The 25,557-nt window shown below is 33.1% G+C and overlaps 1 protein-coding gene across 1 annotated transcript; it reads right to left on the reverse strand.

Annotated features, from left to right (window-relative positions):
• Positions 1–2,967: 2,967 nt before the first annotated feature.
• On the reverse strand, positions 2,968–24,363 carry LOC140040400 (polypeptide N-acetylgalactosaminyltransferase 11-like). Its single transcript, XM_072086306.1, has 11 exons — positions 24,272–24,363; positions 23,065–23,588; positions 18,147–18,313; positions 14,863–15,023; positions 13,750–13,961; positions 12,782–12,899; positions 12,507–12,659; positions 11,846–12,055; positions 10,158–10,265; positions 5,364–5,507; positions 2,968–4,715 (listed from the first exon to the last, which is right to left on the reverse strand). The coding sequence occupies exons 2-11, from the start codon at positions 23,499–23,501 to the stop codon at positions 4,581–4,583; spliced, it is 1,845 nt and encodes a 614-aa protein (XP_071942407.1). The 5' UTR covers positions 23,502–23,588; positions 24,272–24,363; the 3' UTR covers positions 2,968–4,580.
• Positions 24,364–25,557: the final 1,194 nt, after the last annotated feature.

The raw sequence follows: 25,557 nt of genomic DNA on the forward strand, positions 1-25,557 counted from the left end.
AGTCTCACAGATATTGATAACCAAGTTCAAGAAATGTTTTTAATAATCCAGAAAAAGCAGATGAAATGAAGAAAAAAGTTGAAGCAAATTATATAAATGAAAAGAAAGTTAATGATGCACAAATTACAAATTTAACCAAAATCAATGCTGAATTGAATAAAAATATGAGTTTCCTAAATCAGTTACTCAAGAGTGAGCCAGCAACTGCTATGAAATCAAGTGAGATTGTAATAAATAAATTGATGGATGAAATGAATAAATCAAGCAAAGCAACAGCAGACAAATTAACTTTATCAGAAACAAACGTCCAATTGATTTATTGAAAGAAAATGACTTTGGTAATGTTGTACTCAAATCACTTACTATTGATATGCCTAGAAATATTGTATTCAAACCCATCAAAGTAGAGGGTGAGCTTACAGGAGTAGCAAAGTGTGATGATGATTGCTTGCTGGTTTCATTTCTCACAAATGAAATTCACAAGTACAAACAATCAGGAGAATGTATAAGCAAGATTACACTACCAAGAGACGTGGAAGTTTCCAGAACGTACAAAATGAAGAATGGCATCATAGCATTCATTGATCTTGGTAATGATTGCATTCAAGTATGTGATATGAATGGTCATGTGATCAAATCCATTGGTAAGAGTGTACTGAGTTCTCTACAGGGTATTCATATAGATGAGGCAAATAATGTTATATATGTAACAGATGGTAGAAATGGGTGTGTGTTCATGTTTGACATTATTAGTGGCAAGATGTTATGAAGAAAATAAAAACAGAAAGGGGATTCTTAGGGGGATACTACTCTGATGTTGCACTTACAAAAACTGGTAAAGTACTGTTAGCAGATGCTGGACAGCATCAAGTATTATTGTATGATGATTACAAGATCAACATGGCTTCATGCCCGGTAGATCTTGTGAAACAAACCTTGCTACTCTTCTGTCTACCGTGTATGAAGCCATCGAAACTAAAAAGCAATGTGACATAATCTACACCGACTTTAGTAAAGCTTTTGATAAATTGTCCCACAACCTATTATTATTAAAACTTCATCAGTTTGGCATCAATGGTACTTTATTTTCATGGTTTAAAAGTTATCTTGGCGGTAGGATGCAGAGAGTTGTAATTGATGGTGCCACTTCCAATTCTCTCCCAGTCATCTCAGGCGTGCCTCAAGGTTCCATTCTTGCCCCCCTGCTGTTCAATATATTTGTTAATGAAATACCAAATCTCTTTCAAAATTCCAACTGTCTTATGTTCGCTGACGACCTCAAGATTTACAAAATTATTACCACTACTGAGGACTCCGTTGCACTTCAGGCAGATCTGGAAAGACTCGGTACGTGGGTTTCCGACTGGAAAATGTCCCTGAAGTCCGAGAAATGCAAAGTCCTGTCTTGCTCTCTTAAGAAAAAACCTATTATTTTCGCTTACTCAGTTCAAGAAGAAGTCATTGAAAGTGTAAACTCTTACCGGGACCTCGGCATTTTCATCGACCGTAAACTGACATTTATTTCACACGTTGATCATGTTGTCAGAAAGGCCAATAGGCTGCTTGGGCTGATGTGGCGCAATTGCAAACATTTTTCTCTATACACCAAACGTGCGCTTTATCTTTCCCTCGTCCAACCATCTTTTAATTTCTGTTCAATTATTTACAATTCACTCTCCGCTTCTCAAGCCTCCAGAATTGATCGGACCCATAACAAGTTCTTGCGCTTTGTCGGCCCAGCAGCCAACCTGCTTCCTATTGTTTCCCCGACATCTAGGAGAGCAAGACAGGACTTGCACTTCCTGTATAAATGTCTTACTTCTAAGTTTGATTGTGATCTTGTTTCGTTGTTTTATTTTAATGTTCCTGTTCGTAATCTTCGTAGTAAACCCTTTCTTCATGTTAAATTTTCTCGTGTCAATGTTTGTAAAAATGGTATTTTCTGTAGACTCTCGTCTTGTATTTAAAAAAATAATTCTTTAGATATTTTTAACTGTAATTTTTCTCAATTTAAATGTATCATTAATGAAATTATTTAAATTTTCTTTTTCATTTGTATATATTTATATTGGCTCATATTTTATAGTTTAGCTTTTATTTTCAACCTGTTATTGGTGTTTTACACTGTTGGTTTGATATAAAGAATAAATAAATTTTGATATAAAGAATAAATAAAGTCATTCAAAGTACTCATCAATGGAGGAGATGAAGATGGTAAAGTGATACACCCATGTGGAGATGTAGTTGATGAGGATGATAACATCATTATAGCAAGTCACCACAAACTACAACTATTCAGTAGTGATGGGCATTTTATCAAAAGAATTGATAAACAAGAAGATGGAATTAGTTCACCAGAGCAGTTATGTATCATTTCTCATAACCCATGTATGGCTGCTGTAGCAAATCTGGGTGACAACCCCGGTGACAACACAATCAAAATGTTTAATTATTAAAAGACTACTTTTCGCCGTTGTTCTGAACACGCTTTTGTAGTACAGCGCTAGCTGTCACGTGACACATAACACGTTGTTGTTTAGTTATATTGTTATACGATCGAGTGATCCAATTCAAATTTTATTGTTAAAGAGCTGTTTTTAGTAGTTTATTGTTTCTGAACATCACAGCCGTGTATACAATTCAATATATAAAGTGTTTTCTATATAAATTGAAATATTCCTATTATTAAATCAAATTATGAATTGTGTACATATCACAGAAATTACTGGCCGGAGCCAATACAGTAATGATTTGGTGTATTTTATTTTTACAAAATGTTGCAGCCCTCTATAGCTTGGGCACACTTTCATAAGACCTCAATTGAACTCTGGTTAAAAATATATGATTTATTAATTATGATTTTTTGTACTATATAAAAATACATATATATATATATATTTGAAAAAAATGTGTTTTACTGGGCTTATAATAATATAGCAATATTGCTGTAGGTGCGCATGCCGCAATCTGACGCCATTGACTTGTATGTGATATTATCAATGTGTCATTGCAACAATTTTGATTAAAACTTAAAAGGGACGAATATCAAAAACCCTCAAAATCACACAAAATATGGACTTTTGGGTCGAAATATGCAGTTTATTAAAAAAAGAAAGAGAATTACTGTAGTACCACAGCAATTAGAAGAATGTAAAATAACAACACAATATCTAAATAATGTAGGCCTACTACAATTGTGAACTCATATGAAATTATTTATTGTTATATGACAACATTGAATACAGTATAATATTTACACACATTAAGTGAGTTCTTAATTGCTTTATAAACTTACACCTTGGCCCTTAAAAAACGAGTAAAATGAACATTATTCATACACAACATTATAGATCTTTGTTGGGACAACATTCTTTGACAATTTCCAAAATGTTAATTTACACGCAATTAAAGAAACATCAGAATACTACTGGATTAATCAAAAGCTCAAAATCAAAAAGTTCAAAATTTTAGATTAAAATTACACACATTGTGTTTTGCAATCTACACATCTCATCTCATTCATACCTAGACATATACACAAATTGTGTTTTGCAATCTCTACACACCTCATCTCATTCATACCTTTGACATATACACACATTGTGTTTTGCAATCTCTACACACCTCATCTCATTCATACCTAGACATATACACAAATTGTGTTTTGCAATCTCTACACACCTCATCTCATTCATACCTAGACATATACACAAATTGTGTTTTGCAATCTCTACACACCTCATCTCATTCATACCTAGACATATACACACATTGTGTTTTGCAATCTCTACACACCTCATCTCATTCATACCTAGACATATACACACATTGTGTTTTGCAATCTCTACACACCTCATCTCATTCATACCTAGACATATACACAAATTGTGTTTTGCAATCTCTACACACCTCATTCATACCTTTGACATATACAATTTCAAACTGTATAAAATAACCAAAAACCCTTTATTTATCTTGTGTATAATATATATTGTGACACACCTACGTATAACGTTGTCCTTTGATTGGTTGATTCTCAACTTGTATCTTATCTGTTAATATTAAATCTATGATAAAACCTGTATTGCATGGCATTTTCTGAATTATTCTCGTTAGTAATATTTTTATAATATTGCTAAAATATCAATAGACATGATTCTGTAAGGTATAAAATAATACAATTAAATTAGAACATCTATTATATTATATTTATCTAATTAAAAAAATATTGTCTTTTATACTCGTTACATAAATGTCATTTTTTAAAAAGATTCTTTTAAATATTTATGATAGGTTACTGATGTGTTATAATAATAAGATAAAAGTAAAACATTACTAAACATATTAAAAATAGTAAATATACAGTACACAATTATAAAAATAATAATATTAAAACTATCTTAGATAAAAGCAGCACTTAATGTTCATGACAACTCTGCACTGGTCACAAACTTCCAATCCTGATCTAGGTTATTTTGACAGATTGCCATCACACCTAATGTTCATGACAACTCTGCACTGGTCACAAACTTCCAATCCTGATCTGGGTTATTTTGACAGATTGCCATGACACCTAATGTTCATGACAACTCTGCACTGGTCACAAACTTCCAATCCTGATCTGGGTTATTTTGACAGATTGCCATGACACCAAATGTTTGACCTTTGTTCATCTTATATGATAAACATTGACCTGAAGCCTGATGATAAATTCGCTGAAAGAAAAAATATTATAGATGAATTTTGAATTGCGTATAAGATTTATGGTAACAATTATGGTAAAGAAAAACCTATTATCTATGGCCGAGTGGAATTGAACCAAGCATAGCATGTCTGTATAAAGTTTGATATGCTACAATAGTTGTTTTTTGTAAATATTGCACATACATTTTTTAAGAGGTCCCTAGATATCAGTTCGACTAAAAGATTAAACAAGTTTGTTCATTTTTAATGAATTTATATGTTATTTTACTTTCTATTGACCAAAGATTCCAAAATATAAGATTGAATGAATGAATAAAAAAATGAAATTCACAAATCCGCTCAAAGCCTTTTCCTAACATCAATGCATATTGTACCATGACAACAAATGTTGTTTTAACATTTACCTGTAAGGCTACGTTGTCTTTATCATAACTTCAAACTCAGTCTCATCAACTATCTAAATGTACATGTTATATCAACTGTACAAGTCACATGTCAAACGAACAGACAGTGTTAATCATATATTATAACCAGGGGCTGATTTAGGATTTTCTAAGAGATTCACATAACAGTCAAAAATAAATATCAAAAGTAGTTTATAACTTTATATAGCTGTCAAAAGGGGGATACCCCTAGCGCTACTCATTGGATTCACCTACCTTTCCATTGAATTGCCATTGCTGAGATCCTTTAGTGCCGTGACATTTCATGAGGCGAGGTATTGCGGCACTGTCAAACTCAGCCATATCAAGGCACAGCAAATCAGCTAGTAACAGCTCATGGTTTTCAGATTCTGTCCATAACTATATTAAAAGAGTTTAGCTTGTTACTATTACATTTTTAAAAGGGATTTAGTATTTATCTTTATAGTTTACACTCAAATATTGAATTTTGATAATAAAAACGAGCTTTGCTCTTTTGGATTTTCCCCTCCACTTTTGCTTTATTTTAACCATTCAATAATCAATAATCTTTGCAATTTGGAAAATAAATTAAATCTTGAATTCAGAGGACAACGCTTCTTGTGACTGAATAAAGCTCTGTATACACTATCATTGTATCAAACTTTATGTAACCAAAAAAATGTGATGTGCCCATATATATATGGACATGATGTCATATCACTACAATATTTAAACATATCACTATCATATTTGGCTGGGGTAGCACTAACATTTCATTTTGTTTAGCCATTTGGCGAAAGTCAAAATATTTTTTTTAGTCAAATCAGTTTATCTATAGCCAAAATGGCTAAAGTCAAATTTTTTTATTTAGTCAAATGAATCGGTTTATAGCCAAAATTTAAAATTTTTGAAATATAGTGGTAAAAACATTTTAGTCAATTTATCTATGTCAACAGGTCTATACACTGTTCCCTGAACATTTTTGTAAGGCATTGAGATAAAGAACCATGCCTAAATCACTGTATGATTAAAAAAAATATTTTTTTTGTATTTTTTTTACATGATCAAAACAATTGTTCAAATTTTTTTTAATCATACAGCATTTATACAGTTATCAATTTAATAAGAAACATTTTACAGTTTTCTGAAATCCCCTGAACGATATGTTACTTTTGTTTTTTACGCTTGGCTGGTCATGTTTGCATGTGACGGCTTCCATGGCGTACCAGGCGAACATCGTGTCCTAGAATCACTCAGAATCACCGCCGCGCAGCGGGTTAATGTTTTTAAATTGGGTATGCTCAAAAGAGGTGCGAAAGTGCAGAACCGCCGGCCTAGGCCTACAAAATTATGTACAACAACGCAACGGTATATCGTATGCTAAAAATATTGAGGAAAATTCCTAGCAAACGAACACTCGTATCGTTGTTAAACGTAAGATAATATAGGCCGTGCCAAAACACAGAGTACGTCTTTCCATCCCTCAAGGCTGCGCCAAAGCGTCTGTCAGGGCGAGAAATTTATCCGATTATTATTTATTTACACAACAACACAGAAGCCGGCGGCCGGCCCCGCTCATTCAGATGCACGTGTGTGTTTAGCTAAATCCCCGTTAGACTCTACCATTTCCCGCATGTTGTTTTGTTTACACTGACGCACGAGGGAAGTTTATTAAGGCTAAAATATGAAACTACATTAAATCGGAAGACTCTAAAATGCATACATTTTTGATTTCAATAAGATTAAGACGTCATTCATCGAAGATACTATGTTTCTTTTTAATCTGAAAAGTACACCCCTATCGAAAAATAGACAATCCCGGTAATTAGCCGACCGTCGGCTACGTAGTCGATCGTTTGTGCAGCGCACAACACGTGATAGTTTGGGTAGACTTCATCATCCATGTGTCGTGTAACGTCTGTCTCTCTGTGCAGTCTACCTCTGCTAACTCCACCTTTTTGAAATAACAAATAGTCCAGTCAAAAATCACCCTCACCATGGTATAAGAACGTACCCTAATAAAATTTCATCCGTAGGTTCTACGTATATAGGTAATAACATTTCTTGATGTTGCGTCTTGCAAAACTTGGCATTTTACGAGAAATTTAGACTTTTATACCCAATTTATAACCGCCTCATGTCGTATTATTGTGTACAGCGAATGCGACGAAGCGTGACTGAAATTACGAGACGCCGTTAGCGCCCGTTGAAAAATGCATTAACAAAGCTAAAAACCTACAAAACTAATAGTTTATACAATGATTTAAATATAGTTTACAATAAATTGTATAATAAAATACATAACATATAGATAAAACTCAAATATAAACTAAAATATTTACAGATATGTGTTTAAAAATGTACAAATCAAAATGGCCTTCCATAAAATAAAGTGCGCCCTCACGAGTCATACTTTTATCGGACTTGTATGGAATGGTTATACAAGGCATTAATATACGAAACCCGATGCGATTTGTTAGTTATTGCCTCTGCAAGAGGCAGAGATTATATTTTCACAAATATATTTCTATTTTTTATCATGGAAAAAAGGATTGTATATATTTAAACACATTACAACCTCCAGTCTACCATCATGATGGATTAAGTGAATTGTGCCGTATTGTATATCTGCTAAAGCGTAATAATCTCCTAGTTATCTACCTAGTTTTATTCTGGACATTCTTTTTTTTTCACAGCATTACTTGTGTGGATATCACAATGCATTATATATTCGCGATTATAGTCAATGTTAATTTGAGTAAGAATCATTTTTATATGACAGTCCATTTCGCGTATACGATTTAAATTAATAAAGTCGTCTGAAATATTTTCTTATTGGTTATCCGCAACGAAGTTAATCCTTGTGATTGTTAGTTTTGTTTAAGTTTCTTTGAATTGATTCATCCATATCGTATGATGTGTGAGACAATTTCGTCTTTTAGAAAATGTAATCCTGCCACCGAATATTCTTTATGTTCGAGACGTCTGACGGATAACTTTTACGTTTAATTAACTAATCTTCATCTTCACTTTTTGGGACAATAGCCTACATCTTCGTTTAAAACGTCATTTATAAGCAATTGAACAAGCCAACAAATTAAACTACAGTGTTCTTCCAAGCTTTATAAATATTATTCAAATTCATTAAAATGCGTCGGACTCGGCGGAAAACAATATTTGAAATAAATGCATATAAAAAGTTTTTTTTGTGGACTTTACTTTCTCGTCCCAAGTTAGAACTTTCAGGTCAGGCCGTGGAGATGAACCAATCGTTTATGACATGCTTTTGTGTATAAAATGTCCAATAATAATTATCATTGTAGGACTACTCTCCACCAAAAAAACTTTATATTAGAATGTATTTATTACGTCACGTCTTAAAAAAAGGAGAATTGGGTAATACTGTATGTTGTCGTTTCTCGCGAATCTTACATCACACTCCCACATCTCACTATCTTTTATTTAGTGAAATGTGAATGGTGGAAAAACGGGAAAATACGGTAACTTTAGAATACTTTGAATTCTGGAAGACGACGACTTCGAACTTAAAGAATCGTCATGAATGACGTTTATTGGCTCAAACTTCACACATCGGTACGATGTGGAGGCTAGACGGATTCAGAGAGGATCAAACCGGCAACTCCTCCTCATTGGCAGTGGGGGAAGTGGTTGGTGGCGGCGGGTGAAAAGGGAAAATGAAAAATGTTGATTTAGACGAATCCCGACCAGCCCCTTTGATACCGGCTCTAAATAATTGTAGGAAAGTGAAAGGCCTACTTGAGGTAGTATCTTTCGTATAGGCCTACGCGTAATTGATTATCCTTAAATGATTGGTTCTTACTCTAATTAAGATTATAATCGCGAATGGCAGTTCAAAATATGCAATGCATTGTGATATCCACGCAAGGAATGCTGTGGAAACAAAAATGTCCAAAATAAAACCAGCAGAACTAGTAAATCATTATGCTACAGCAGATATACAAATATACACTTTATCCATCATGATGGTATACTGGAGGTTGTAATGTGTTTAAATATATACAATCCTTTTTTCCATGATAAAAAATATAAATAAATTTGTGAAAATAAAATATTCTGCCTCTTGCGTAAAAAAAAGGCAATAACTAATAAACCGCATCGGGTTTCGTATATTTATGCCTTGTATAACCATTCATATACAAGTCCGATAAAAGTATGACTCGTGAGGGCGCACTTTATTTTATGGAAGGCCATTTTGATTTGTACATTTTTAAACACATATCTGTAAATATTTTAGTTTATCTTTGAGTTTTCTCTATATGTTATGTATTTTATTATACAATTTATTGTAAACTATATTTAAATCATTGTATAAACTATTAGTTTTGTAGGTTTTTAGCTTTGTTAATGCATTTTTCAACGGGCGTTAACGGCGTCTCGTAATTTCAGTCACGCTTCGTCGCATTCGCTGTACACAACAATACGACATGAGGTGGTTATAAATTAGGTATAAAAGTCTAATTTTCTCGTAAAATCCCAAGTTTTGCAAGACGCAACATCAAGAAATGTTATTACCTATATACATAGAACCTACGGGTGAAATGTTATTAGGGTACGTTCTTATACCATGGTGAGGGTGATTTTTGACTGGACTAAAAGAGATGCCTGGTACAACGAAACAAGTTGACGAAAAATGGAGCTTGAAGTAAACAACGTGATAACGAACAAAATAAATGCTTGGAGATCGACAAATGGACCTTTTAGTTGGACTTTATGCTTTCGCCAAAATGATTATTTAATTATCTATTTTATCATATGACATCGCCAAAATGGCTAAAGTAGCCGTTTTATTTTTCGCCAATCTAGAAACGTTTTCGCCCATGGCGACTTGGCGATCGGCCAGTGCGAGCCTAGTTTGGGCACATCACACTTCCTTTGTCAAACTAGTTTGATAGTGTATACAACGCTTAAGGTTGTTTATAATCAAAATTATTTTTAAAAGAAATCATAATTAGCCAAAAAAATATGTCCTGTCAAATAAAGCAAATTTTAAGATTTGATTTCAGGTACCTGATTTTTTGGCTTGTATTTGGCACATTCACGAAGAACAACACTAGAACCTTTATCCATGACTGAGCCTGATGATTCTAAACACTTTCCTAGCCCAAGGTTCATCAACTGAAAAACATTTATACATCACATTATACCACATTATTTAATCTGTTTCACATTGTTTCATTATTATCACTATCGGAAAACAAGGATTGGATGAAGCAAACTGCGCTTAAAGATGTATTGTCCTCCAAAACAAACAAAATAAAGGTAATGTACAATAAAATCTAACTTTGAATAGGCCAGTTTTATTGGGTAAATAAGTGCATTACTATTATGTGATATTAAAAAGGCCTATTAAAAAAAACTGGTTTCATTATTTTTCACAACATCTTTAATATCAAATCCAATAAACTGTCACACCTGTTTTATAAACTGTCACACCTGTTTTATAAACTGCCACACCTGTTTTATAAACGGTTACACCTGTTTTATAAACTGCCACACATGTTTTATAAACTGCCACACCTGTTTCATAAACTGTCACACCTGTTTTATAAACTGTTACACCTGTTTTATAAACTGCCACACATGTTTTATAAATTGTCACACATGTTTCATAAACTGTCACACATGTTTCATAAACTGCCACACCTGTTTCATAAACTGCCACACTTGTTTTATAAACTGTCACACCTGTTTTATAAACTGCCACACCTGTTTTATAAACTGCCAAGCATGTTTTATAAACTGCCACACCTGTTTCATAAACTAAACTGTCACACCTGTTTTATAAACTGTTACACCTGTTTTATAAACTGCCACACATGTTTTATAAACTGCCACACATGTTTCATAAACTGTCACACATGTTTCATAAACTGCCACACCTGTTTCATAAACTGCCACACCTGTTTTATAAACTGCCACACCTGTTTTATAAACTGCCACACCTGTTTTATAAACTGCCACACCTGTTTCATAAACTGTCACACCTGTTTTATAAACTGCCACACATGTTTTATAAACTGCCACACCTGTTTTATAAACTGTCAAACTTGTTTTATAAACTGCCACACATGCTTTATTCATGTTCCGCCTAAATCATAATAAATTACCAACTCAATTTTACTCCTATTTTCAAAATTGTAATCATTCTTACAACACCAGATCTTCAACTGCAAAAAATCTGATATACGAAAAGCATACCATATTACTTAGAAGAACATCTTTTATTTACAATGGACCGTATATATGGAACAACTTACCGCTCAATCTAAAAGCAATAACCATCATAAATACATTTAAAACAAAATACAAACAAACACTTTTTTCAAACTATTTAGAACATTAGTAATTCACAATTGCCTTAAGACTGTTTTTTTTTTCTTTTTTGTGCCTTTTGTTTAATTTTATTTGTCAATTTGACGAAAGAAAGAAGTTTATTTTTGTTCTCTCACTTAAATTAAATAATTAAATATATTAATTATCTGGAGGACCAAACTTAAAGCCTTGGCTTAATGCGTCCTCCTCACACAATTGTTTTTATTAATTTATGTTACTGTTCTATATTATTGTATTGTGTGAAACAATAAACTTGAAACTTGAACTTTATAAACTGTCACACCTGTTTTATAAACTGCCACACCTGTTTCATAAACTGTCACACCTGTTTTATAAACTGCACACCTGTTTCATAAACTTACCTGTCCTTTTTGTTTTGGTACCATTACTTTCTTCTTAGGTCTTACAAATGGCTTAGGATTGCTATCAGTTGGTAATGCTAATTCAGGATAGACGTTATCTAGGTACCATTTAAATGGCTTACACTGTAATCGTTGCCTTAAGGCCACTCTGCTGCTTATATCACCATACTGAATTTTACGTGCATTAGGCTTAACATTATAAAAATGTTCCTGCAATTTCAATATATGTAAAAGAATCAATATTTGACTTTAATCTATTTTATACATGAGCAGTGTTGCAGCAATTATTACTGTAAATTAATGTTTCCATCTTACCTTGAATATGTTCAATCTTAAATTGAATGTGAATAGTTTTGAATACATTATTATGTTGCAGGCCTTGTCTTTTGAAAATTACATGTGTGCTACAAATTGCACTCCTTAACACATTCAGGGGGTGCTGTATGTGTGCTGTTTGTATCTTGGTAGGTAGAAGATTATCAAATTTAAGTGTGTTGTAAATCACACTTCTCAAGGGCAGTTTAGGAGTGTTAGGTGAGTGATCGAACCCCCACATCTCAACAAGACAAGGCCTGCTTTTGAACGTCACATGTCTACTTGCTTATATATACAAGAATCTGTAATAAGTGAGGAATAGTAATGCTAAAACAATTCCTCATACCTTGTATTCATCCATCCAAACTTCAGCAACTCGAATCGAATTCTTTGTTGTTGTGTCGCCTCCTTTTGGTGAGCCATACGGACGACGTTTGCGAAATACGTGACCGACCCGAGAACATGGAATTATCTCAAGTATACCTCCACATTGCCATATCTGTTGATGAAGAATTATAAAAAGATATATTCAAAATATCTAAACAAAAGGTATATATAAAGATTTCTACTGTATAATGAAATATATAGATATATATGATCTTTAAAATGAGCCAAACTTACTCTGAAAGAGATTTCCAGATTTTCCCCACCCCATATATCCATGCCGTCATCATAAGCACCTAACTCATAGAAATATGATCTATCCATTGCAAACAGTCCACCAGCCATTGTTGGAGACCTGTCATAAGCACAAACAAATTATAGAAAAGAGGGATAATTTTTTGATAATTAATTTTTACAAATTTTAATGTAGCCTTTGTCACAATAATAACTAAATTACATGACTAAATTTTGTAATTCATTTGTTTCAAAAAATAAACTCATCTAACTGGCCGAATAAGAGACTGTTTTTTTTTTAATAATCCAATCACATATTATCCCACTTAAAGTGTAACCCCCAGTTAAATCTACCCTTCACCAAGGGTGACGTCGTGTAAACTCACCTAACTGGCCGAATAAGAGATTGTTTATTCCTATAATCCAATCTCATATTATCCCACTTAAAGTGTAACCCCCAGTTAAATCCACCCTTCACCAAGGGTGACGTCGTGTAAACTCACCTAACTGGCCGAATAAGAGATTGTTTATTCTTATAATCCAATCTCATATTATCCCACTTAAAGTGTAACCCCCAGTTAAATCCACCCTTCACCAAGGGTGACGTCGTGTAAACTCACCTAACTGGCCGAATAAGAGATTGTTTATTCTTATAATCCAATCTCATATTATCCCACTTAAAGTGTAACCCCCAGTTAAATCCACCCTTCACCAAGGGTGACGTCGTGTAAACTCACCTAACTGGCCGAATAAGAGATTGTTTATTCTTATAATCCAATCTCATATTATCCCACTTAAAGTGTAACCCCCAGTTAAATCCACCCTTCACCAAGGGTGAAGTCGTGTAAACTCACCTAACTGGCCGAATAAGAGATTGTTTATTCTTATAATCCAATCTCATATTATCCCACTTAAAGTGTAACCCCCAGTTAAATCCACCCGTCACCAAGGGTGACGTCGTGTAAACTCACCTAACTGGCCGAATAAGAGATTGTTTATTCTTATAATCCAATCTCATATTATCCCACTTAAAGTGTAACCCCCAGTTAAATCCACCCTTCACCAAGGGTGACGTCGTGTACTCAAATGTGTCTGCATTAATGATATCAATGATTGGTACTGTGACAGTCGTCCTGTCCTTTTGTATTTCTGTTAACAATGGTTCCAGCCATTTCACATTCACCTACAACATGAAACATTAATGGTTTGAATCATTAATGTTGAACCAATTCTCGTAAGGACAAGCAAATAAATAAATGACATGCTATTGATAGTTGTATTCATAATTACAAGCAATTACCTGGATTGCCTTGATGTAGTTACTGAATGCCAATATGGATAGTATTATTTATTGTACCATTTGTTAGAGTTGTTATCATTAAAGAGATAAACACATGTTTCTATATTTAGATGCAAAGCATACATTTGAAATACAAATTGTTCTTTGTGGAAAGGCTTTATGGATTTCAATTAAATTTTAAAATAAATATTTTATAGATAATTCCTTAATTTATGAGTTTTTTATATGCATAAAACATTTAAAATCTTATAAAATTTGTAATACAACATTACAACAGATTTTCAGAGCAATGGCCGTCTAAAAACATAAGCACCTGACCCGTAGCATTAGCCGCGCCAACCATACGTCCTCTAATTAATATATTGACACCACAACTTACCTCGCAATGGCCGTCTAAAAACATAAGCACCTGACCCGTAGCATTAGCCGCGCCAACCATACGTGCTCTAATTAATATATTGATACCACAACTTACCTCGCAATGGCCGTCTAAAAACATAAGCACCTGACCCGTAGCATTAGCCGCGCCAACCATACATGCTCTAATTAATATATTGATACCACAAATTACCTCGCAATGGCTGTCTAAAAACATAAGCACCTGACCCGTAGCATTAGCTGCGCCACCCGTAGCATTAGCCGCGCCAACCATACGTGCTCTAATTAATATATTGATAGCACAACTTACCTCGCAATGGCTGTCTAAAAACATAAGCACCTGACCCGTAGCATTAGCCGCGCCAACCATACATGCTCTAATTAATATATTGACACCACAACTTACCTCGCAATGGCTGTCTAAAAACATAAGCACCTGACCCGTAGCATTAGCTGCGCCAACCATACGTGCTCTTATTAATCCCTCACGCTTCTGGTTATGGATAACACGTACAAGTGGTGCTAAATTACTCCCAACGTAATCATCTAATTGCTTCTTCAAATCAACTTTGAAAACAGAAAAAATATTAATAATCATTTACAATTTAAATGATGATGGATTGCTGATAAAGAAATTCACAATTGAAGATATCACAATGACCGCAAGTGTAGACTAAAAATCATTTTGAAAATTTTTCTTTTTTTTTCTATGGAAGTGACTTTATTAAAACTACAAAATAACATATTCATAGTCTGATTTTATTAATCTTCATTTTTCATGTTTTTGGGGGCCAATATATCTTTAACAATATGTTGACAATGATGATAATGTTAATAACTTGTATACAACTAATATTATTAATATGTTGACAATGATGACAATGTTTACTTGTTGCATACAACTGTACTAATAACAAAACGTTGACAATGTTAATGCTTAAGCACCTAAAGGGCCCGAAACCGCCCTGCGTATTAACCTAAACCGCCCTGCGTATTAACCTAAACCGCCCTGCGTATTAACCTAAACCGCCCTGCGTATTAACCTAAACCGCCCTGCGTATTAACCTAAACCGCCTTGCGTATTAACCTAAACCGCCCTGCGTATTAACCTAAACCGCCCTGCGTATTAACCTAAACCGCCCTGCGTATTAACCTAAACCGCCCTGCGTATTAACCTAAACCGCCCTGCGTATTAACCTAAACCGCCCTGCGTATTAACCTAAACCGCCCTGCGTATTAACCTAAACCGCCCTGCGTATTAACCTAAACCGCCCTGCGTATTAACCTAAACCACCCTGCGTATTAACCTAAACCGCCCTGCGTATTAACCTAAACCGCCCTGACTTTTATACACGATGTAGCTCTCGTTCTACGAAGCCTAGCAACAAATCAAAAACAGTGACTTAATGCTTGGAAAATCCCCTTTTAGAATATGACATCTTTTGTAGCTTCTTTTATTTATTTTATTTATTTCAACTTTATTTATAGAGGGTAACCCTTCCAGCTGAACCCGCAGGTCAGCTGATATCCAGGGGCCCTCTTCTATTTGACAAAGCGACGTAATTTCCGTTCAAAGTTCAGAGGTTGGATCTATTGTTTTTGTTTGAAAAAATCATTCGCTGGAATCGCATGAACGCGCAGCAAGCTCCCGATTTCTTAGAGAAAGAAGGGTTTTTTAGTCAAAATAACGATTTAGATTTATCTGCCAATAGTGATATCGATGTTTCACAAATAAATAGTATATTATGCTATTGAAATTAGTAAATTTTAGGTCATAATTTATTATTTCAAGCCTAGCTAGGCCAGCCTTCAATTGGGAGAAAACATGCAGCCTGTCAACCAGGCTACGAATGAGATAGGCTAGTTTGTCTAGCCCAGGCCTAGGCCTAATACCATCAATGAGATATGCTAGTTTGTCTACCCAGGCCTAATACCGTCAATGAGATAGGCTAGTTTGTCTAGCCCAGGCCTAGGCCTAATTATACCGTCAATGGTCATGATTATAATGTCAAATGTTGACAAAATTTATGTTACCAGAAAGGTAATTTAGTATTCTTTTAAATAAATACAACTTGTAATGCAAACTTTTATGAACAAGAAAAAAAATTGTATTTTGTTTGTAATTAATAGTCTCTGATTTCGGGTGTCACGAAACCTAAGACCACGAAAGCTAAGACCCCCTAAGACCTAAGATCACGAAAGCTAAGACCCAAGACCTAAGATTACAAATATTTATCTTTCGCACCTGCCTTGTATTTTAACTTAACTCCCAACATTTATTCTGAATACCACACCTTAGAATTGGCACTTTTATGAAAAAGAATCACATAAAAAGTAACAAATAAATTTTTAAATTGATGATTTTACAGACGTTTTTCTCGCACACAAACTGTTTGCGAATTTCGCATGACTAGCCTACAGTACAGTAGCAGTAGGCCTACCATGTTCAATGTTTTTGTTTCTATGGAACGTCAACAGAGCAAAAATTATATAGAGGGCTGAAAACTCTGTGGAGTCCATCTACAGTGTGGATGGAACAATGTAAAATTGTAATTATAATAGTATAATCATGCAAGTACGAAGAAATAAATACTGGCAAATAAATTTTAATTTAAAAATCATGATTTGTTTCGTTTTCTTTCTGTTTTTATACTTGTACTATTATTGTTGCTCTTTTGGCGCTCCATAGAAACAAAAACATTGAGCATGGGGGGAGCTCGAGGAGTTACAGTATATAAAGAAACATGTCTGTAAAATCATCAATTTAAAGGATTTATTTATTTGTTTTTATGTGTTTCTCCATCTGAAAGTACTTATTTTATTTATTTTATTTTATTTTTATTTTATTAATTTTAGCAATTAAAACAATACACAGACTTTGAGTGTGCCAAGGAGTGGCAAAAGAGGTCGAAGGACCACTGTCGCCATAAGGCGTGCCACACCAGCACTCAAAGCATACAATAAAACATAAAACAATGTAAATAAGTAATATAAATACTATGATTATATACATTATAAATCCTAATTTTAAAGTGTGGTATTCAGGATAATGTTAGTCAACAAATTTGGAGTCAAAATACAAGAAAGGCAGGTGCGTAAGAAAAACATCCTCTGAACCATGGAGTCTTTACTCCATGTCTGAACCAACACAATGGAGTAAATATATACCAACAAACAACCCGTCAAGTTTGTTTGTTGTAAAGAAAAAATATACATTTACTCAACGGGCAAAAATAATGTGAGTTTATCTATGTTTTGCGGTAGTATTTAATTATATTTATGGTAATAAATGAAACCTACTGTGTTTAAAATTATGTATGGATAATTGTTTTTAAGCTGTAGTATATCTTAGAATTTGTAATCTTAGGTCTTGGGTCTTAGCTTTTGTGATCTTAGGTCTTAGGGGGTCTTAGCTTTCGTGGTCTTAGGTTTCGTGACACCCCTCTGATTTCTTATATATTTAAATAATTGTAGAGGAAGAAATATACTGTACAACATTACATTATTGCTTTAGGTGCTAAGGGGTTAATAACTTGTATACAGTACAACTGGTATTAACAAAATGATGACAATGCTTTAGGTGCTAATGGGTTAATAACTTGTATACAATACAACTAGTATTAACAAAATGATGACAATGGTGATATTTTGCATACAACTGATATTAACTAGATCAACAGGTTGACTTACCACGATCGCTAAAATCATCTACTAGAATAATCTCTTGTAAAAGAGAGTGTGGTGTTCGATCAAGTACGCTATATACAGTACGTAGTAAAGTTGACCAGGCTTCATTATAAAAACAAATAACTATGCTTGTTTTTGGCAATGTAGTTGGGTAACTTAAACTTGAGCACCTGCAAAAAGATTAAGCCTTAAGTGTTTATAAAAACCTTTAAGTTTGGTAATAACAGAATAAACATGATTAAAATGACAAAAATGATAATTCTTATAAGATCATGATAATGCAAGATACTTTATTCATCTTTGTAAAAGAACAAAGAAATGTTGGTTGATAGAAATTCCAATTAAAAAGATATCTACTGTATAGCACATAAATGATTTAAAAAATGACAAAAAGTAGACTACAGTAGAGTAGAATTTGGCACTGAGCAAGATAAGATGCACTGGAAATATGTCAATAAATTAGGTAAAAAAAGTCTCCAGAAATGATCAACCAACCATATATTATTTATAACTACAAAGTAATGAATGTTGTAGTCTGACCATGGACCTAATTTATAGGTCCATGGTGATCAACCAACCATATCATTTATGACTACAAAGTAATGAATGTTGTAGTCTGTCCATGGACCTAATTTATAGGTCCATGGTGATCAACCAACCATATCATTTATGACTACAAAGTAATGAATGTTGTAGTCTGACCATGGACCTAATTTATAGGTCCATGGTGATCAACCAACCATATCATTTATGACTACAAAGTAATGAATGTTGTAGTCTGACCATGGACCTAATTTATAGGTCCATGGTGATCAACCAACAATATCATTTATGACTACAAAGTATTAATGAATGTTGTAGTCTGACCATGGACCTAATTTATAGGTCCATGGTGATCAACCAACCATATCATTTATGACTACAAAGTAATGAATGTTGTAGTCTGACCATGGACCTAATTTATAGGTCCATGGTGATCAACCAACCATATCATTTATGACTAAAAAGTAATGAATGTTGTAGTCTGTCCATGGACCTAATTTATAGGTCCATGGTGATCAACCAACAATATCATTTATAACTACGGTACAAATTAATGAATGTTGTAGTCTGTCCATGGACCTAATTTATACTGTAGGTCCATGGTGATCAACCAACCATATCATTTATGACTACAAAGTAATGAATGTTGTAGTCACTCTGTCCATGGACCTAATTTATAGGTCCATGGTGATCAACCAACCATATCATTTATAACTACAAATTAATGAATGTTGTAGTCTGTCCATGGACCTAATTTATAGGTCCATGGTGATCAACCAACCATATCATTTATGACTACAAAGTAATGAATGTTGTAGTCTGTCCATGGACCTAATTTATAGGTCCATGGTCTGTCTAATAAATCTCTTTCCTAAGTTGAACTTGGCTGCTTCCTCAAATTATACAAATTACTGTGGAAGATCGGAAGACACATTTCCACTAATTTATGTGTTATTTCATTAAAAATGATATGAAAGGATTTTAAAATTTCAAAAAAATATTTTGTAAGAATCCTTTAAATGTGAATGAACAACACAGCAAAAATTAGATTCAAATACCTAGTAGAACTTAAGAAATACATAAATGAAATTTTAGTATAAAACCTCTGTAAAATTATGATCATCTGGATATTATCACACAGTGCAAATTTAATGTTTAAAATGTCACAATTACGATTACAATATTCTAATAACAAAAGAATAATTACTCACAAATCAATATGATGATAAAACTTTTGGTGGTGCTGATAATATATTTAAAAAATGATTAAGCTAAAAGACTTATGACTAATATATAGATCATGTATTTTCCAAGGTTTTACTATTCATTTATAGATTTCTAGCCAAGATTTTAATTTATTCTAAAATCTCAAACTCTGTATACTCAGTCACTATCCAACTAAGTATATGAAGAAATCTATTTTTGTTTTCAGTTTGTTATGTCAATTGGTTTTTTAGGTCTTCTACTATAGACACAATCTTGATAAAAACAACACCTCTAGGGTATTCTAGATACGAAATGATTTCTGTATTCTGTGATTTTGTCACTATATATTTTTTAATTGAATTTAATAATCAATATTGCAAATAATTCTTGATATATAATTATGGATAATAAGAATATTTAAGAAGGAAATCATTAAAAATGGATCAATTTTAGGAAGCATTAATGTGGCAGATGTTATATTAATGCTTGTATTGTATCATGTGACATGTAGTTAAAGTTTAAAGAGAAAGTTGTTTTGTTGTTGTGATCTCTGTTAACATTTAATCTATTTTTTATATTTTATAATCAAATACTTCATTATCTAGAATTCATGTCTGTACCTGAGCTTTGTTATTAGCATAGCACTCTAGCAACTTGCCACAATCCTATTTTATCAAATACTTCATTATCTAGAATTCATGTCTGTACCTGAGCTTTGTTATTAGCATAGCACTCTAGCAACTTGCCACAATCCTATTTTATTCTGTTTTATTAAAAAATACCATTTCACTTATTAAAAAGATTGAAAACATAACAATAAAAAAGATCACAATTTATACACTTTTACTAGATTAAATTTAGTCTGCTAAAGCAACTTTTCATTAATTAAGTAATATAGTGAGTCCCCACAGTGAACTAGTATATAGAGAGTACAGTACTGTATTTAAGTAATATAGTGAGTCCCTACAGTGAACTAGTATATAAAGTACAGTACTGTATTTAACATAGCAAGTCCCTACAGTGAAATAGTATATAAAGTACAGTACTGTATTTAACATAGCAAGTCCCTACAGTGAAATAGTATATAAAATACAGTACTGTATTTAACATAGCAAGTCCCTACAGTGAAATAGTATATAAAATACAGTACTGTATTTAACATAGCAAGTCCCTACAGTGAAATAGTATACAAATAATGAATGTTTATGAGTGCAATGATACAAATAATGGCAAGAGGTGAATGATGAAAGGTTATATCAACGAGGCAAAGCCGAGTTGATATAACCTTTCATCATTCACCAAGTGCCATTATTTGTACCATTACACGAATACAAAACATTCATTATTTGTTTTATATAACATCTAAATAACAAACAAAAATGTTTCAAAAAGTACTATTTAACGATCGTTGAATAGTGCGTACTATTGCACGCCATGTGACCCACATTCGTCCAATCAAATGACAGGAATTTATATAGGTGTTATATAATATATAAAATACAGTACTGTATTTAACATAGCAAGTCCCTACAGTGAAATAGTATATAAAATACAGTACTGTATTTAACATAGCAAGTCCCTATAGTACTGTGATAGAGAATTTAATACAGCAAGTCCCTACAGTGATTTGATAGAGTGTTTAATACAGCAAGTCCCTACAGTGATTTGATAGAGTATTTAATACAGCAAGTCCCTACAGTGATTTGATAGAGTATTTAATACAGCAAGTCCCTACAGTGATTTGATAGAGTATTTAATACAGCAAGTCCCTACAGTGATTTGATAGAGTATTTAATACAGCAAGTCCCTACAGTGATTTGATAGAGTATTTAATACAGCAAGTCCCTACAGTGATTTGATAGAGTATTTAATACAGCAAGTCCCTACAGTGATTTGATAGAGTATTTAATACAGCAAGTCCCTACAGTGATTTGATAGAGTATTTAATACAGCAAGTCCCTACAGTGATTTGATAGAGTATTTAATACAGCAAGTCCCTACAGTGATTTGATAGAGTATTTAATACAGCAAGTCCCTACAGTGATTTGATAGAGTATTTAATACAGCAAGTCCCTACAGTGATTTGATAGAGTATTTAATACAGCAAGTCCCTACAGTGATTTGATAGAGTATTGGGACATTTTCAAGCAAGCAATTAACTTGTTTACTAGGTTTTAATACATTACAATATATCTCTCTGGTTTAATCATCAAGTTTTTAAAACCTATCTTTTATCGGCTTAGAAAATTGTAGTTGGGTATTTAATTATGTTATTGTATAGTGTACATTCAAATACTGTATGTATGTATATATGTAGGGGAATCCAAAGCATGCAAAATAAATACTGTATGTATATATGTAGGGGAATCCAAAGCATGCAAAATAAATTATAAATATGGTGAATCAATAGTAACATCTGTTACATAATAATATGTTGAGTGAGCTTTTATTTTTGGAGGTAGTTGAAGGAGATGGTACATTATAACAACCATGAGTGGAATAATGTATTCCATCTGTGTATATACACCGTCACTGGCTGTTGTTAAAGTTCTGTCTCCTCATCTAATATCCCAAAAACCAAATGATGCTAATTGTAAAAAAGTTTATTTTAAAATTGAAGCTTTGACGTCAATACATGCTAGAAGAACAGTAATAATAGGATTTACTTTATTATTTTGTTGTATTCATTGAAGAGTAAACAAGGTCATTAACTTTAACATTCTGAAATCTTTTAATGTGAACAATTATCAGGAAACTGCAACAGATGGAATTAAACAAATAAAAAATATTCCATCATTTTGAATTTGTTTAAACATACAAACAATCCATTTTAATTATGGTTAAAATACCAGTAAAGTATACATGTGTAAAAAAAAAGTATGTAAAAAACTATTATCATTCAAGAATAGATTTCTACAAATTTCAATCTCAAATAAAATACAAAAAGCAAAATCTACAGTATTCTGTTCTTAATTACTTAAGGTGTATCATTTAGGGAACACAGTGAAAATAAGTTGCATTTTGTACTTTTCTATGTTTTTATCCTTGTTTGATCCACTTGATCAACAGAATGAATAAATAAAATAAAAACCTTACTTTACAATTTTGTCTTATTTGGTAATTGGTGTTTACCAATCAGAAATTGAAGTAAGATGAATTAAAAAAAACTCACATAGAATTTCTTGAATCTCGGATATCACGGTGATTTCCTATCCTACTGCTTATGAATTCATTAAATGCATGTTTTCGGTAACCCTCCTCTCGTAATTTACGGTCCTCCTCTGTCCTTATGAGTCCAAGCTCAGCCTCTTTCAATGGCGCTGAATTGTCTTTACTTCGATTTTCTCCATTATCAACAAATTTGTTATGATTATTATTTACTTTATATCTGCTATTTAGACCAGTTTCTTCCTTTAAATCTGTCCATGGTTCATTTTGAACAACGTTCTCAAACTTACGCCTCTTTGGTACAATCCTATTGTGACCACCATGTTGGTAATTAGAATGGTTTTGATTATCTGGATTTGTTGAATATATATAAGTAATTGTGGTCGTCACTATTGCTAACAAACAACCATTTAAGAGGTACTTTTTCTTGCATCGAACCATCTTTAGCAATTTTAAAAACTACTTTTTCTCAATTTCATTGTCCAAATATTAAATATAGTGCCTAACAAGTTTTTAGCATTTTAAGATCTGAAAACAATTAAATAATAAAAAGTTTCTGTATAACGAAATAGCGATTTTAAAATACAATTGATAGGACTATGGTTAAATGATAAAACTAGCATAAAATATGGCCATTGATATGATCGCCCTTTTCTTAAACAATGATCTTCGGGCAAATTTGAAACGTCACACATTTTCAAATTAAGATAATTACATACAATTACATACAATACAACGTCAATGTAGGCCTATATATATATTATATAGTAGTAGTAGTCAGTGGCAGTGCCTAACTAAAAAGTAAAATGGTAAGAACTAAAAAGTAAAATGGTAAGAACTTTAAGATTAACTTTTTTTATTTTTATCAAACATATTTCATTCATTATTTATTTGGTCAATTCAGTATAAAATAAAAAACATACAATCAGAAAATATTTGTTAATAGACTGCAGACAAAAATATAATAATATACCTACAGATCTCTGGACAGCAAAATATTATAGGAGGCCTAGAGAAAGGTACTGACTGGCACTGCATTGATCCATGAGTCGAGGAAGCCCGTCCGCTGCAGCATGAGTACAGCATGCAGTAGAGAGTAGCCTAGTTAAGTAGCCTAGCAGCCTAGCTAGAAGCTAGCCTAAATCTGGGAATAGTCCAAAAATTACTTATTATAGGCCTTAGATAATATATAAATATGAAGAAAAACAAACCATGAACATTCTTAGCCATCATCTTCAACACGATGCCACGTAAACAAAGGTTTGTGATGGTGTGTTGTTTACGATGATCATCACACCACATTTTGTTTTGGTGTGTGTGAGAGTGAAACAGTGTTGCCAGCGATAAAATTTAAATTATGCCGTAGCGCGCCTGTCTCAAATAATGCCAGATTGGGAAAAATAATGCCAAATCCCCAAAATGTGGCTCTAATCAAAGAATATATATATATATATATTCTTTGCTCTAATTTAAAAACGAAACGCCAACTGACACGTGGGCCAAACATTTTATCCCATGTCGTTAGAAATTTAAATTTTTAGTTTTGTGTGTAATACTAATAACTATTATAATTCCCAATATCTGGGTTGCGAAAATGGTAATTGCAAATGTCACCAAACACCACCTGCGACATCCACGGAAATTTTGAATTTTTTAGCTGAAATATGTTTGGAAATTTCATAAAAAATATATTAATGTCTTCAAGACCTCAGCCCCGCCATGGTTGGAAAATTGGGGAAAATAGAGCTGCTCGATGGCCGGAAATGGCACTTAATTTCAAATGAAATAATTAATATATTTATTAGTGCCTCCAGGATCTTAGCCCACCATGTTTATATAGTTGGTGTTCCGAAAATGACACATAATTTAAAATAGGAAATAAAAATGTATGTGTCTCCATGACCTCAGCCCCACCATGGTTGGGGCTAAGGTAAGAAAATTTGGAAAAATAGAGCTGCTCGATAGCCGGAAATAAGAGTCTCTAGGACCTCGGCCCACCATGGTCACCTGGGGCTGAGGTAAGAACATTTGGAACAAGGCCATACACATGGCTGCAGTCGCGTGCTAAACTTAGTGTTTACCGACCAACCGACCGACATAGTGAGCTGTGGAGTCGCGTTGCACGCGACTAAAAAATAGGGCTGCTACGATGCAAATGGAACTGAATTTGAAATATGGAAAACAAATTCTCTAGGAGAAAATGTTTTTGGTTATCCGCACTTCGCGGATAACCCCATGTTATTGTCAGGAGATGTCGTATAAGGTTTTCGGTGCTGTCCAAGTTGTGCAGCGTAACATACGCATGATTATACAATTTAAAAACATTTATCTTAAATTCAGAACCAAAAGAGATTTATTATTGAAACTTAAGAAAATGATAATTCATATCAAGGGTAAAATTTCTATGGCGTAAAATGGAGTGTTAAGTTGCACCCAAAATTACGCGCGCACGCGCGTTTAAAATTTTAAAATGCGAACAATCAAATATAATAAGTGA

Source organism: Antedon mediterranea, chromosome 1 (genome assembly GCF_964355755.1).
Source record: "Antedon mediterranea chromosome 1, ecAntMedi1.1, whole genome shotgun sequence".
Classification (NCBI taxonomy): domain Eukaryota; kingdom Metazoa; phylum Echinodermata; class Crinoidea; order Comatulida; family Antedonidae; genus Antedon; species Antedon mediterranea.